The 12,717-nt window shown below is 35.4% G+C and overlaps 1 protein-coding gene across 3 annotated transcripts; it reads right to left on the bottom strand.

Annotated features, from left to right (window-relative positions):
- Nucleotides 1-573: 573 nt before the first annotated feature.
- On the bottom strand, nt 574-7,961 carry LOC113105102 (LanC antibiotic synthetase component C-like 1 (bacterial)). Of its 3 annotated transcripts, none has more exons than XM_026266231.1 (11): nt 7,852-7,961; nt 6,898-7,004; nt 6,583-6,700; nt 5,823-6,030; nt 5,444-5,591; nt 4,350-4,496; nt 4,053-4,235; nt 3,145-3,321; nt 2,656-2,728; nt 1,900-1,978; nt 574-1,822 (listed from the first exon to the last, which is right to left on the bottom strand). In XM_026266231.1, the coding sequence occupies exons 2-10, from the start codon at nt 6,982-6,984 to the stop codon at nt 1,902-1,904; spliced, it is 1,218 nt and encodes a 405-aa protein (XP_026122016.1). In that variant the 5' UTR covers nt 6,985-7,004; nt 7,852-7,961; the 3' UTR covers nt 574-1,822; nt 1,900-1,901. The 3 variants fall into 3 exon arrangements, with proteins under 3 accessions (XP_026122016.1, XP_026122009.1, XP_026122025.1); XM_026266224.1 differs by having other exon boundaries at nt 574-1,809; XM_026266240.1 differs by having other exon boundaries at nt 574-1,809; nt 5,823-6,073; nt 7,852-7,923.
- Nucleotides 7,962-12,717: the final 4,756 nt, after the last annotated feature.

Below are 12,717 nucleotides of genomic sequence, written 5' to 3'. Positions count from 1 at the left end.
TGTGGAATATATAGTGTGCTCATAAGATCAAGAGCACTGGGGAAAGTGCTTCTAGTTTGCATGTTTAAATTTAATGCTAAATTTTCACTCAAAATTAAAATATCAGCAGTTTTAGTCTAAACGGAATTGAAAAATGTAATTATACCCTTTTTGCCCCAATAAAGTTGAGTTGCATGAGCAAAATTCTACTATGAAGGTCCACCATGCAGTAAAGTACAAAACAAATGTTTGACGGTTTAAGACTTGTGGGGAAAAGTAGCAAAGCAACTGTTTAATCCATTACTGACGAGGCAAGTATGCATCACTCTGGTGAGATGCCCCAGTTGTAAAGTTTTTTTGGTTTTTCTCCTTGACAAGCATATAGAATATACATACATATATATATAGAGAGAGAGAATATATATATTTTCTAAACGTCATTTATTCCTGTGTTGGCAAAGGTACATTTTCATCAGCCTTAACTCCAGTCTTCAGTGTAACATGATCCTTCAGAAATCAGAAGAGATCCTTGTCTTTCTTAATTTTAAGGATTATTTGATTAAAAGAATGTTCAACAGAACAGAATTTTTTTGATTTCTTTTTTTATTTAAACAAGGTTTAAATAATTTAATGCATCTTTGCTGAACACAATTCCTTTAGCACTATGACAAAAGCCAAACATGTCACTACTCTGATCAACGAGGCAGTGCACTGGTACATCAAATGTTTCCCAGAATCAAGTTCTTAAGGTCAGACTGTTGGAACATCAAAAAAGTTAAAGTTTCAAGATGCTACACGCTAATCAATTGGCTCACAATTTACAAACCTACAAAAGCATCACAAACTATAATACACAAAGACCTCTGGAATGAGAACTAAATTGTGCTAGTCTACATTTTGGTCAGTGGATTTCATTTCCTTTCATTGCCCACTTTCAAATAAAATAAGGGTCACAAAGAATACAGCTAAATGAAAAGGTCATTGACTTCCTAAAGAGATGCACAAAATCATTAAATTAAATTGTTTTATAGCGCCACCTAGTGGAGGAACATAGCTGTGGCAGTCACCGACAGAAGACTTGACAGTTAATATTAGAGAATGTTAACAGACATAGCACGGTTTTCCTTTTTTATTATTTTGCAGATGAAAATGTACAAATTATGATGAAAAAAAGCAAATGCTAACAGACTGTTCCACCACCTAAAAAAAAAACGTTTGCAACACATCCTCTGATTTAACTACTAGTATTACCAAGAGATAAAAAAAAAAAGAAAAGAAAAAAAAGGAAAAATACATCACAAAAAACAAAGCATTAATGTTACAGAAAGCGTATCAACACTGTATTTTAGTGTTAACTTACAGCAGTCACTTAATTCAAAAAAGATGTTAAACTTTACCTTGCTGTCATATCAGAATTGTTCCTAACGTATACATCAGAATAATTCATTTTTAATGAGTCATATTAACTAAAATAATACTAACAAACACGCAACATTAAAAATACACAAACAAAATCAATGCAATCTGTTAAGCATATTGAATTTATTAAAACGGCTTCCCTTCATGGTTCCAAATTTACCCTAATCTATACAGCCTGATTCCTGTCCAACTTTCACTGACATGAAAAAAAACGAAAAGAAAAAAAAAAAAAAGAAAAAAAAAAACCTGCTGTTCTTCACATGTACAGGACCTCTCATAAAACTTTGTGTGAATTGGGTAAGACCGGCGGCAAGCAGATGCACATGCAGAGTGAGACAGTACTATTCCACCAACAGAGGACGCGTTCTTCCAAGGAAGCTTAAGCAAAAAAGCTCAGTCATCTGGAACAGACTGGAATGAGGCACTTTGAAGTTAACAAGAATATTATTTGCAATATTAATGTCTTGACAGTCAAACATTCTAAAGGAGAGGTGTAGTTACCTTTACACCTCAAAAGCAGGGAACTTGGCTTTAGCTGGTTGCAGCAAGTCAGCCAGGAAATAAATTGTGCCTGCCATTCCTAGAATAAGATAAACAGTGGGGTATCCGATTATTCAAGAGTCAACATGTGCATTAAATTGAAATGTGCATATATATATAAAAAAATAAAAAATAAAAAAATAATAATAAATATATATATATATATATATATATATATATATATATATATATATATATATATATATATATATCAATTACAAAAACAAACAAACAAAATTATACGTATTTTCAGGACTATAAGTCACACTTTTTTTTCATAGTTTGGCTTGTCCTGCAACTTATAGTCAGGTGCGACTTATTTATCTAAATGAATTTGACACGAACCAAGAGAAATTAACTAAGAGACATGAACCAAGATAAAGCATTACCGTCTACAGCCGCAAGAGGGCGCTCTATGTTGCTCTGTGCTCCTGTAGTCTACAACAGTTTAGCACAGACCGCCCTCTCGTGGCTGTAGACGGTAATGTTTTCTATTGGTTCTTGGTTCTTAATAAATGCAACTTATAGTCCAGTGCGACTTGTTTTTTTCCTCATGACGTATTTTTGGACTGATGCGATTTATACTCAGGTGTGACTTATAGTCCGAAAAATACGGTATATTTGTTTAATTGCAATCATAATTCACAATATTAAAGATTTACTGTATTTTTGATAAAATATATGCAGCCTTGGGGAGCTAAACGATTTTTTCTTTACCTTCAAACAGTGAGAATGGTGTATCTGGAGTCCGGCAGCCATGTTTTCCATAATTCATGCACCAGTCTCCAAACTGCAGATGAGAACACATCAAATCCCATCATGCCTCTGTATACAGTACAGGCAATGACAGGCCCCCCCTGACAGCACAGTGATTTATAACGGCCTTCATGCGCCATGAAGAATATGCATAAATTAAAGTCATTTCACTGAAGTGCTTAGAAATATGTTAGACATGCTTCACACGTGAATAAATGCTTTGCTTTATGCAGGGATGTACTCTTTAAAGAGGCTTTTAAATCACTGTAGTTTTCCCTGGAGTCCCCCCATAATGTTAATCAAGGTCCCTTGAATGGAAAATATATTATTGCTACTGTACCTTTTAAAATAAACAAATGTCCATTAAAAACTTTTTTTTTTTAGATGTTTCATGATGTCCCCTGTATAGAACACAACATGTATTGTAAGGAAGAGAAAGGTCAGACTCACTATGCAAGCTCGGTAGAGGTGTTTGGGATCCTGGGTGATTTTGTAAAGGGCCAGGAAGCCATAACCATTTCCAGCGGCTCCATGACAGAGGCCGTAGCCCTTCTTCAACAAACCTCTCTGCCAGATCACCTCCCCACACTGCAGTGCGTCCTCCAGGTACTGCCTCACACCAAACACCTGGGGAGAAAGATGGCTTACTCAGAAGTATGGGATGTTTGTGTCCAGAACAGAAGTCTGTGTAATGTTGTTTACTCGCACTTGATGGCACTGTAATACCTAGAGCTAACAACTCTTGTACTGGTATCAAAAAATAATCACATTAATAAAAACTCATTTTATGCATATATAAAACATAACATTGCTAATAATGAGAAATGTTTTGATTCAGAAAACGGTTATTATACTAAACCTAAAACCATTAAAAATAATCATGTGTGTCACTTAAAATAAATATTATCTAAAATAATATATATATATATATATATATATATATATATATATATATATATATATATATATATATATATATAAATAAAATTCTTGCATTTCATTTCAGCTAGTGGTCAAGGCAACATTTCTCATTAATCTTTTTAGTTAAACTTGTACTTAAATAGCTAAAAGCAAACCTTATAGAGAAAAAAACTATATAGACAATACAGATATTTACAAAAAAAATGCCACTGATCTGAATAAAAATAAAATTTTAAATAATAAAACTATAATAGTTCTCTAAATTGCATCTCACCGACAACACTGGCATAATGGCTGATGAATGGCATAATGGCACATTCCGTTTTAGGAATCATCATAGGAATATTACTTTACATTACAATAATGATAAAGAGTGATAATTCATGTAAAAGTCCAAAGGACACAGATGTATTACGAACGGACATGGAGATTTGTACCTTAAAAGCCTGTATCAACATGTAGATAACTCCAGGAGCGCCGTGACACCAGTGCACCAGAAGATCCCGAGAATCCCCGACACATGGTGGGTAATTTCCCGTTGAAAACTTCAGCTGACACATGTAGTTCACACTGGGTTTGACTAGATAGGAAACCCTTTCCTGGCCGACAACAAACCCAGGCTATTGGGAGACAAAATTCGATTGTTTAAATGATTATGACATGAAGTGGGCAACTTATTTTCTTAAATGTATTGTTTCCTTATTCAATGAGGTACTATGAGCGATTGTGTTCACCTGCATCAGGTAGTAATAGATCCCTGCCAGTCCATGAGCGGCACCCACGTACTCCTCCTGATACCACTCATACATTAGAGGGGTTTGATCCTGGATCTTGTTCTTCTGAGACATTGTTTGCCCAGACACCAGCACAGCATCACAGATCTGAAATAAATGCATGATCTGGTCAACTACTGAACCAAAGACAACACATGTGCTTTCCCAATGCTTTAATTTAAGATGAGCGTTTTCTATTGTAATATATTTAAAAATGTATATTATTCCTGTGATGCAAAGCGGAATTTTAGCATCATCACGCAAGTCTTCTGTGTCACGTGATCCTTCAGGAATCATTCGGAGATGCTGATTGGCTGCTCAAGAAACACTTCTTATTATCAATGTTGAAAACAACTGGACTACATTTTTAGATGTAGATTTTTTAAAATACTATTATGGAATCATTGATGCATTACTTTGTCTGGATTTTTTTTATTTATTACTAAAATGTTAAAAATGTATTTGAAATAGAAAACTTTTGTATAACTCCTTTTTGTGTCATTTATTTTTACTATCACTTCTGTTCAGTTTAGTATATTTTCATAGATTTTTTTTTTCCCTTGCTCAACAGACGATTACATTTCAATCGTAAAGTATTACTGATCCCAAACTTTTGAATGGTGTATATTGGTCATCTGGCCTGCTTTCTACATTTCATTACCAGCCATTGAGAAACACACCCCTTGTGAATACTAGAAATAATGTAGGGCTTGGATTTATCCATTGGGATTGGATTCAATTATGAAAGGTAGGCTACAATATCTTTTTTTAAATAATATATACATAAACACATCTCAAATATTTGGGGTAGTTTTCACTGTCTGCTTGTTCATGCTTACATCAGCAGATGACAGAAGCAATTTCAGAGACAGAGAAATATATACAATTTTGATGAAACATTATTTTTAATAAGACTAAGGGCATTTACTGATGTGATTTTGATCATAAGTATAAAAACTGTCTTTATCATAACTCATTCTCGTCAAATATCCTGCATTAAAATACAGGGTCGTGTGCTTTCAGTCAGGTCTGAGGCCAAATGAAAGGTGACTGACCTGTTGAATGTATTGGATGGGGATCTTCTCCTGCTGAAATTGCTGGTTAATGAAGATGAGGGAGTAAAGGTAGCCCACTCTGCCATAGAGCAGCTCGTCAGGAAGCCTGCCTATCCCCTGCACTACGGCCTGGTGAAACTGCAACAGCCTGCAAACGTTCGAGCAAATAAATTACAATAAGACCCCATGGGAATGACCCAAACAGAAAGAGTTGAGCTGCCCTATAAACCAAGATATCTTCCACATTCATCCTGACACCTCTTGGGAAGATTCCAGCACAATTTCATTAAAGTTGTTATAGCACCTGAATGAGTCAGCGATCCAAAGGATATGACACAAGAAATTAGATTCAATGTGGACAAACGGAGGTAGAACAGACCTGTTGACACACTCCTCAGCCTCATGAGGTTTCTGGAGTCGATGATAGACCACCGCTGCTACAGCCAGTGGTCCTGCATCCCCACACAGGAAGGTCACCCAGCGCTGGGTTAAACTCCTCAGACTGTAGCTGACATAGTCCAGAGCCTTATGGAGGAGAGCGGTGTCTCCAAACACACTGTGGAGATGCAGGTAAAGCAGGGCAATGCCTGCAGTAGGGGGAGGAGGAACTAAGCAATGCGGCCCAAGTAGCTTTATAAAAAACCATGAACATGAGAAGTTAACAAATATTAATAAAATAAATTAAGTAAATGTATAACAATCAAATTCCAACATACTGTACAAAATTATACTGTGCATCCACTCAAAAATGTCAATTCTGTCACCATTTAGTCTCAAGACATTCTAAATCTGTATGATTTCCTTTCTTTTGATACAAGATGATCATTTTGGTTACTAAACCGTTTTGGCTTTCATAAACTTCCAATGTATGAAACAAATAAAATACAATTCACTAGGAACTGATAATATTTGGCTATCAATACTTTTCAAAGTATCTTCTATTGTGTTTAGCAGCAGCAGAAGAAAAAAAATGCATAGAGATTTAAAAACAAAATGATAACAATTTTCATTTTTGGGTGAACTATCCTTTTAAGCAAACCATTCGGAAGAGTTTGGTTTTAATGATGCTTTGTCATGTACGGTTTCAGCAAACATGTAATAATACGTTAGTTTTAATACATCTGTAAGTGTGATCTCACCTGCCCAGCCGGTGTAGCCAGTACAGTCTCTGGGGTCAGCATTCTTCAGTCCGTTCTCCATAACTGCCAGAAACTCACTGATCTTACTGCTTATACAGCTGGCAAAATGCTGGGTCAACTGCACAGTGCAAAAAAAAAAAAAAAGATTTGTTAACAAGACATAATAATGAATACAGAAATATAAAGAGGGTATGCTGTGTAATTCAGTGAAGCTAACATATGTGTGTTATATTCAAATACTATGGTACTCCAATAATTTATAATAATCTTATAATAAACTACAGAGGTACCATGGCACATTTTGGAATCGCTCACATTTCCCTGCATGTCAAACAGGTCTTGTGCACATCCAGGCCCAGTGTAATCTTGATAGGGATTCTTGTAGGCTCGTGGTTCAGACATGTCTTTATTTTTGGTGTGACCTGAAATAAAGTACAGAAAAAGAACAGATTATAAAACAGCAGAGGACAGATGCACTACATAATGGATGCGTCTAAAAACCCTCTTAAACGACTGCTTTTTGGGGGGGGATATTATTTAGACCATGATTGGCACATCATAATATTCAAATAAAACACATTTGTGGCATCACAGGCGCGTGCTGCTAACATTTCCGGGAAATCAGAGACACGTTTGAATTTTCAAATCGAACACTTTGATCATGATAAGTGCGTTCGAACGTGCGAATCTACCATTTTAGGAACCATTTGATTATTTTCGGGCATCGTAACGTTACGCATTTTCCGGTCGAACATTTGACGCCAGTTATTATAAATCTCTTTGATTTTAATATTTTTGCACATCATAACTGCGTTTAATAGTTCGAACTACTGCATTACAGACGCACTGGGAGTTTTTATCTTAATTTTTTTTATCTAAATAACGTTAGGCTTCTGATGCTTAAAAGCCCATTGTGTTACTCAACCACACGTTTAGGGCCTTTCGCATGAATACGCACAGGCCCATCGTCCCGTTACACACCAGTAAATGTTGATTATCCTATCATTACTGAACTATTAATGACGTTTTATAAATCTGTAATCATTAATTTTTTTAGTAAATTGATATTTGGGGATATGAAAGTGGGGTCGAGGAACACAAGGCCCCTTCCGCACTCTCATGCGACACAAGGCTACGTTGAGTCAAAATCACAGAATACAAATAACGTTATATGGGTTAGAAATCTGCAGTAACGTAACGTGTTTCTTAACAAACGCGGTCTTGCTAAATACCTTCATAAACAACGTTTATTTATAAAAGTGAACATACCGCCTTGAGTGCTGCGCTGTTGAATTCTCGTCTGATCACAGGATGTTCTGTTTGAGAATGACTCACTACAGCAGTCTAGTGGTGAGGAGGTTTACTACACTATTGAGCTGAGGCTTTCATAAGACTGTGATGACGCGTTTAACGGTCATCAGCATTGTAAATTCTCAAAAAATTTTTTTTTCATATTTGTATTTTTTTATGTATGTACATTTATAACTCTTTTATTTGTATTATATCACCTTTACATCAAATTGCAAAAAAAAAAAAAGAGTGTTTCTGTCTGTTTTTAATGTAGCGTCTGTGGGAGGGATGCTAAAATTTGACATCGTTCTATTTTCTGACTGCCGTTATCAGACTCTCTCAATTTTATTTTCCTTTTATTGAAAGTCACGAAAGCACTATCGTGGAGTTTTTCTTTTGCCATTTGAGCAAATTTGAATGCAAAATATATATTTGTGGTACTCTTCCATTCAATTCTCTTCAAGTTAACCCAACTATGAAGACTTCCGCTGCTGAGAAGAAACACGGAAATGTGAAAAGGGAATAGTTCACTGATCTATAATATATATATATATATATATATATATATATATATATATATATATATATATATATAATATAGATCAGTCTAACATAACTTCCTCAGTCAATTAAAAAGAAAGTATGTTCTTCAAGAATTCAGTGAAGAAGTGGCAAAGAAAATAAGGAAACATTATTTTACTTATCCAGTTCTTCCTAAAGCCAAAGAAGTAGCCTAACATTTAAAATTTGAAATGGCATTAATCCATCTAACTTCCTACATGATTTAATTGGGAGAACAATTCATGAGGGGTCTGTGAAAGATATAGAAACTGTAGATCATATGTTTTTCCAATGTGAACTTCTACAGCTTTTTTGGCAGGAATTTCAAATCTGGCTTCAATACAAACGTATATCAATGCACCCTCTGACTGTGATCTTAAGGTGGGAGTACTATTGAATGATACGATCTTAGACTTTTTGATAAATAATTTAACTACTTTGTGTAAACACTATATTCACAGATTTATGTATTTAAAAGTTAAGCCCCACTTCAGCGGTTGGAAGAATTAACTAAAGATTTTTGCAAAGTCTCTTCATTGATGGACAGGAATGCCCAGAATCTGCTTTGAACTTGTTTTTGTTGACCCTCATCCTTCTTTTTCTATTCCGGTTTTATTTTGTTTTATCTTATTGTATGATTGTTTGTTGTTGTTGTTTTTTTTTCTCTCTCATCTTTTTTCTTTCTTTTTGGCTGTATCAACACATAATATGTGTTCAGTTGTTGAAATAGGCTGTAAAGGTTTGTAATTGTGTTTGATACATTGAATAATAAAAAATAAATAAATAAATAATAATAATAATAATATAGATCAGTCTATAATATAGATCAGTGGTAATGTTACTGTTTTACAGTTGAAATTGAATATGAATTACATTTTCATTGCATTAAGTGGTAAAGCAGTGAATGGCTATTTTTAGATTCAGGCACAAAAAGATCAAATCTAATCTAATCTAATGACATCTAATAAATGCATTAATTAAAAGATACTTTGAAAAACGTATTACTGAGGTGATCTCTTTAGAATACACGAATCTGATGTTCTTGAACCTTGAAGAATTAAAAAAATTCATGAGGGGCTGAATGATAGTGATGGATCCTGAAAGCTGAAGTGCACAATCATGTTGCTGCCATGGTGATGGAGCTCTGATAAACTGATGTTCAGTGGTACACTGATCTAAACAAATGTTGGTGTTTGAATGTCTGAAATAAAGCAAAAATCCCAAAATATATCATCAGATTTGAATGCAATTCAAGGAGAAAGCTGCACAAAAAGTAATACATACAAATACACACACACACACACACACACACACACACACACGTGTTGACTGTCCATTTCATTTTTCAGGCTTTACAGTTCAGAAGTATCGAGCTATAAAGAGCAACATATGAGCAACATAATGTACTTCTGGGCAATCAAGTATAGACTAACTATGAGCAGCATGCAAAAGCCTCACAATATTGTCATGGGACTGACAATGTCATAGGAAAGGTATATTTCACAGGCAAATGCATTTGAGAGCTTTATACCAAAGCGCTCAGCCCTCAACATGCAAACCTCCGCCAAATTGAGTTATGAAAATTTGATCAGAACGTTAATGCAAAAATGGCCCAGAACAGGCCACTCCCACCACTGCCAACAATGTGGATAATCAGACTACCACTCTCCTACTAAATAGAACCATGACAGGAACTCATCCTGAATACTAATCTCCTCTCTATTCTTCACTGATCTCCCACTAACCCTCAAAGGACAAAGTTCAACCGTGTTCTTTTTACGGAACGACCTACAGTACCGCATACAGGTTTAACAAATAATAGTTCTGTTATGTTTGTGATTATTGTGAATACGCTGAATGGGTTTGAGCGTGTGGGTGGTCATTATGCTTCAATATGTAGCTGGATGATTACTGTTGATGTCGCTGGCTAACTCCAGCGCTGTGAATGACAATGTTGTATGGAATTTGTAGTATGAACCATGGCTTTTCTCTGGTGACAATCACCTGTATAATTACTGCATTTTTTTTTACAACAATGGGTAGATCTAATAGGTAATTGCACAGGTATATAATCCATGTCTCTCACCACTCAGAAAAGTTTGAAATATCCAAAAGACACACTTGCAGATGAATATTAAGTGTTTTGAAAAGCCCTAAGTGTGTTTCTCTTCAAACAAAGGATCTGGGTTTGAGAGCTAGACGTGAATTACATTAAGAGGATGGAAATCAGACATATTCTAATTCCTTTTCTCCGGTGTAGGTCTGCTTGGTTGTTAAGTGAATTAATTACAAAGCATTCTGAATACAGTTATGATTGTATCTTTTGAGATGATTATATAAGTGAACAACATACAGTCAACAGGTCATTATCGCAAACCTTTCTCAAATTTCTGTTTTAATGATCAAAAATATAAAACCTGCATATTGCATTGCTATTTATATACAGTTAATAATGTCTACATATTAAATTACTACTAATATGAAAGTCTTGACATTTGCCAAGTATGGTAAACCAAACTCGGAATTGGTGTTCTGTATTTAACCCATCGGAGTGCACACACACAGCAGTGAGTAGTGAACACACCGTGAACACACACATGGAGCAGTGGGCAGCTATATCCAGCAAATCCTCTGAGGTAATTTTCTCTTTGTCTCTAAAATCCTTCAAATTGGACAAACTACAACTTCCTCCAATTTATACATTTCTTATTTATTTAACAATCTTCCATGATTGTTCTTTACTGTCAAGGTGAACTTCCGGGCATGCCCCATAAAATAGTGTGGCCAAAGCTAAATATTACCTTTAATATTAATATCTAAGCCCACATTTGGGGCATTGTATTGCTTTTTACACTTGCATTGCTTAAAATCATTACATTCAGTTGTGCCCCATGTGAGGATTTATTATGCTGATATCACTACAGTGTGTTAGGGTCACTTATATTAAAGCATTTGCATTAAATTGAGGAAGAATGACAACTGTGCATGGGCATAGATTTTGTGTCCTTAAGGTAGAAAGTGCGTAGGAGAAAAGATAATTGTTTGCTGACTTTGGTTTCTCTTTCTTTTATTTTCCTCTTTCCATTTGTATCCTAAGTGGAATATGTATTTGTATGCTTTTACACACACTCATACTTACTGTATGAAGATGAGTGTATGGACTTAAGTCTTTTGAATAAACCTGGGGAAAATACACCAGCTTCTGTCTCTTGTTCATCTTTTCCTCCGATGGCACACATTTGGTTTCTCTCTGGGCAACGGAACATTTCAACTTTGACTCTCTTCCAACAGCTTGAAGACCTTGATTTTACAGATGATGGAGCTCTTTTGTCATCAACACATATTCACCTATACCACAAGAGAAGACCAATATACTGGACAACTTAGACCAGGAAAATAGGCCTTAACATAAGAAGCACCAAAACTTGATGTGCATCGACACAAGTTCTGATGAACCCATATATCTGAATGGATGCCTGCTTGAAGATGTTGAGGATGTCACCTACCTTGCTAATCTGTTAAGCAAAACAATGCAGCAGTTAACGAAGACTAAGTAAAGCCTGCAGTGAATTTCCTAGATTCCAGTCCACCTTGAAATCTGCACAACAAAGCTTCATAATCATTATTTATAATAGTAGCATGTGTCCGAGATACATTTTTCTTTATAAAATGATCTTACTATGTTTCTACTTAACAAATTAAACAAATTAATCAATTAATGAATAATACATTTATTTATTTATTTATAAACTAAATCTAAATTTCTCTGTCTCCATGCATGGCAGACAAAACCCTCATTCAGCAAAGAAAAAAAAAAAGAAAAAGAAAATCCCAGTATACCCACATCTGAATGTCCGCAACAGTTCTGCATAGTCTTTTCACTAAAACCTTATTTTATCGAGTTCTGAAGCAGCTTTCATGATCCTAGCTCTGAATGCTGTATTGTGGCAGGCCTATAGATGGCAGTATTGGCATGAGCAGCCTATCTGAACCCTCTGCCAGCGAGGAACACAAGCTGTTTGGCCTGACTCATTTTCCTGTTTCCCCCAACAAAGTGTCTCCCTCTCTGAAACTACACTTGTGATATCAGTGAGCCACACACCCCTAAACCAGACAGTTTGCATTCTCATTTATCAGACCGGTATCCACCTTCCCTTCTGAAGTGTCTTTCACTTTTTTCGCTGTCATTCTGGCCATAGCCGGGCTGCTAACTGTTAGAAAATACATTGTGCATCATACTTCCCATATTAACAACTTCTGCACCCCAAAACAAAAAATGGACAC

Source organism: Carassius auratus, chromosome 1, assembly GCF_003368295.1.
Source record: "Carassius auratus strain Wakin chromosome 1, ASM336829v1, whole genome shotgun sequence".
NCBI lineage: Eukaryota > Metazoa > Chordata > Actinopteri > Cypriniformes > Cyprinidae > Carassius > Carassius auratus.
This window is presented reverse-complemented; position numbering and strand designations above follow the sequence as displayed.

Bases quoted from the DNA above. Each gene is read 5' to 3' on its own strand.
- LOC113105102 (XM_026266231.1), bottom strand. From the start codon at position 6,984: ATGTCTGAACCACGAGCCTACAAGAATCCCTATCAAGATTACACTGGG. The intron at 4,497-5,443 runs GTCAGTCACCTT...CATTTATTTCAG, and splicing joins CCATCCAATACATTCAACAG to ATCTGTGATGCTGTGCTGGT. The intron at 2,729-3,144 runs GTGAGTCTGACC...TCTCATCTGCAG, and splicing joins ACCTCTACCGAGCTTGCATA to TTTGGAGACTGGTGCATGAA.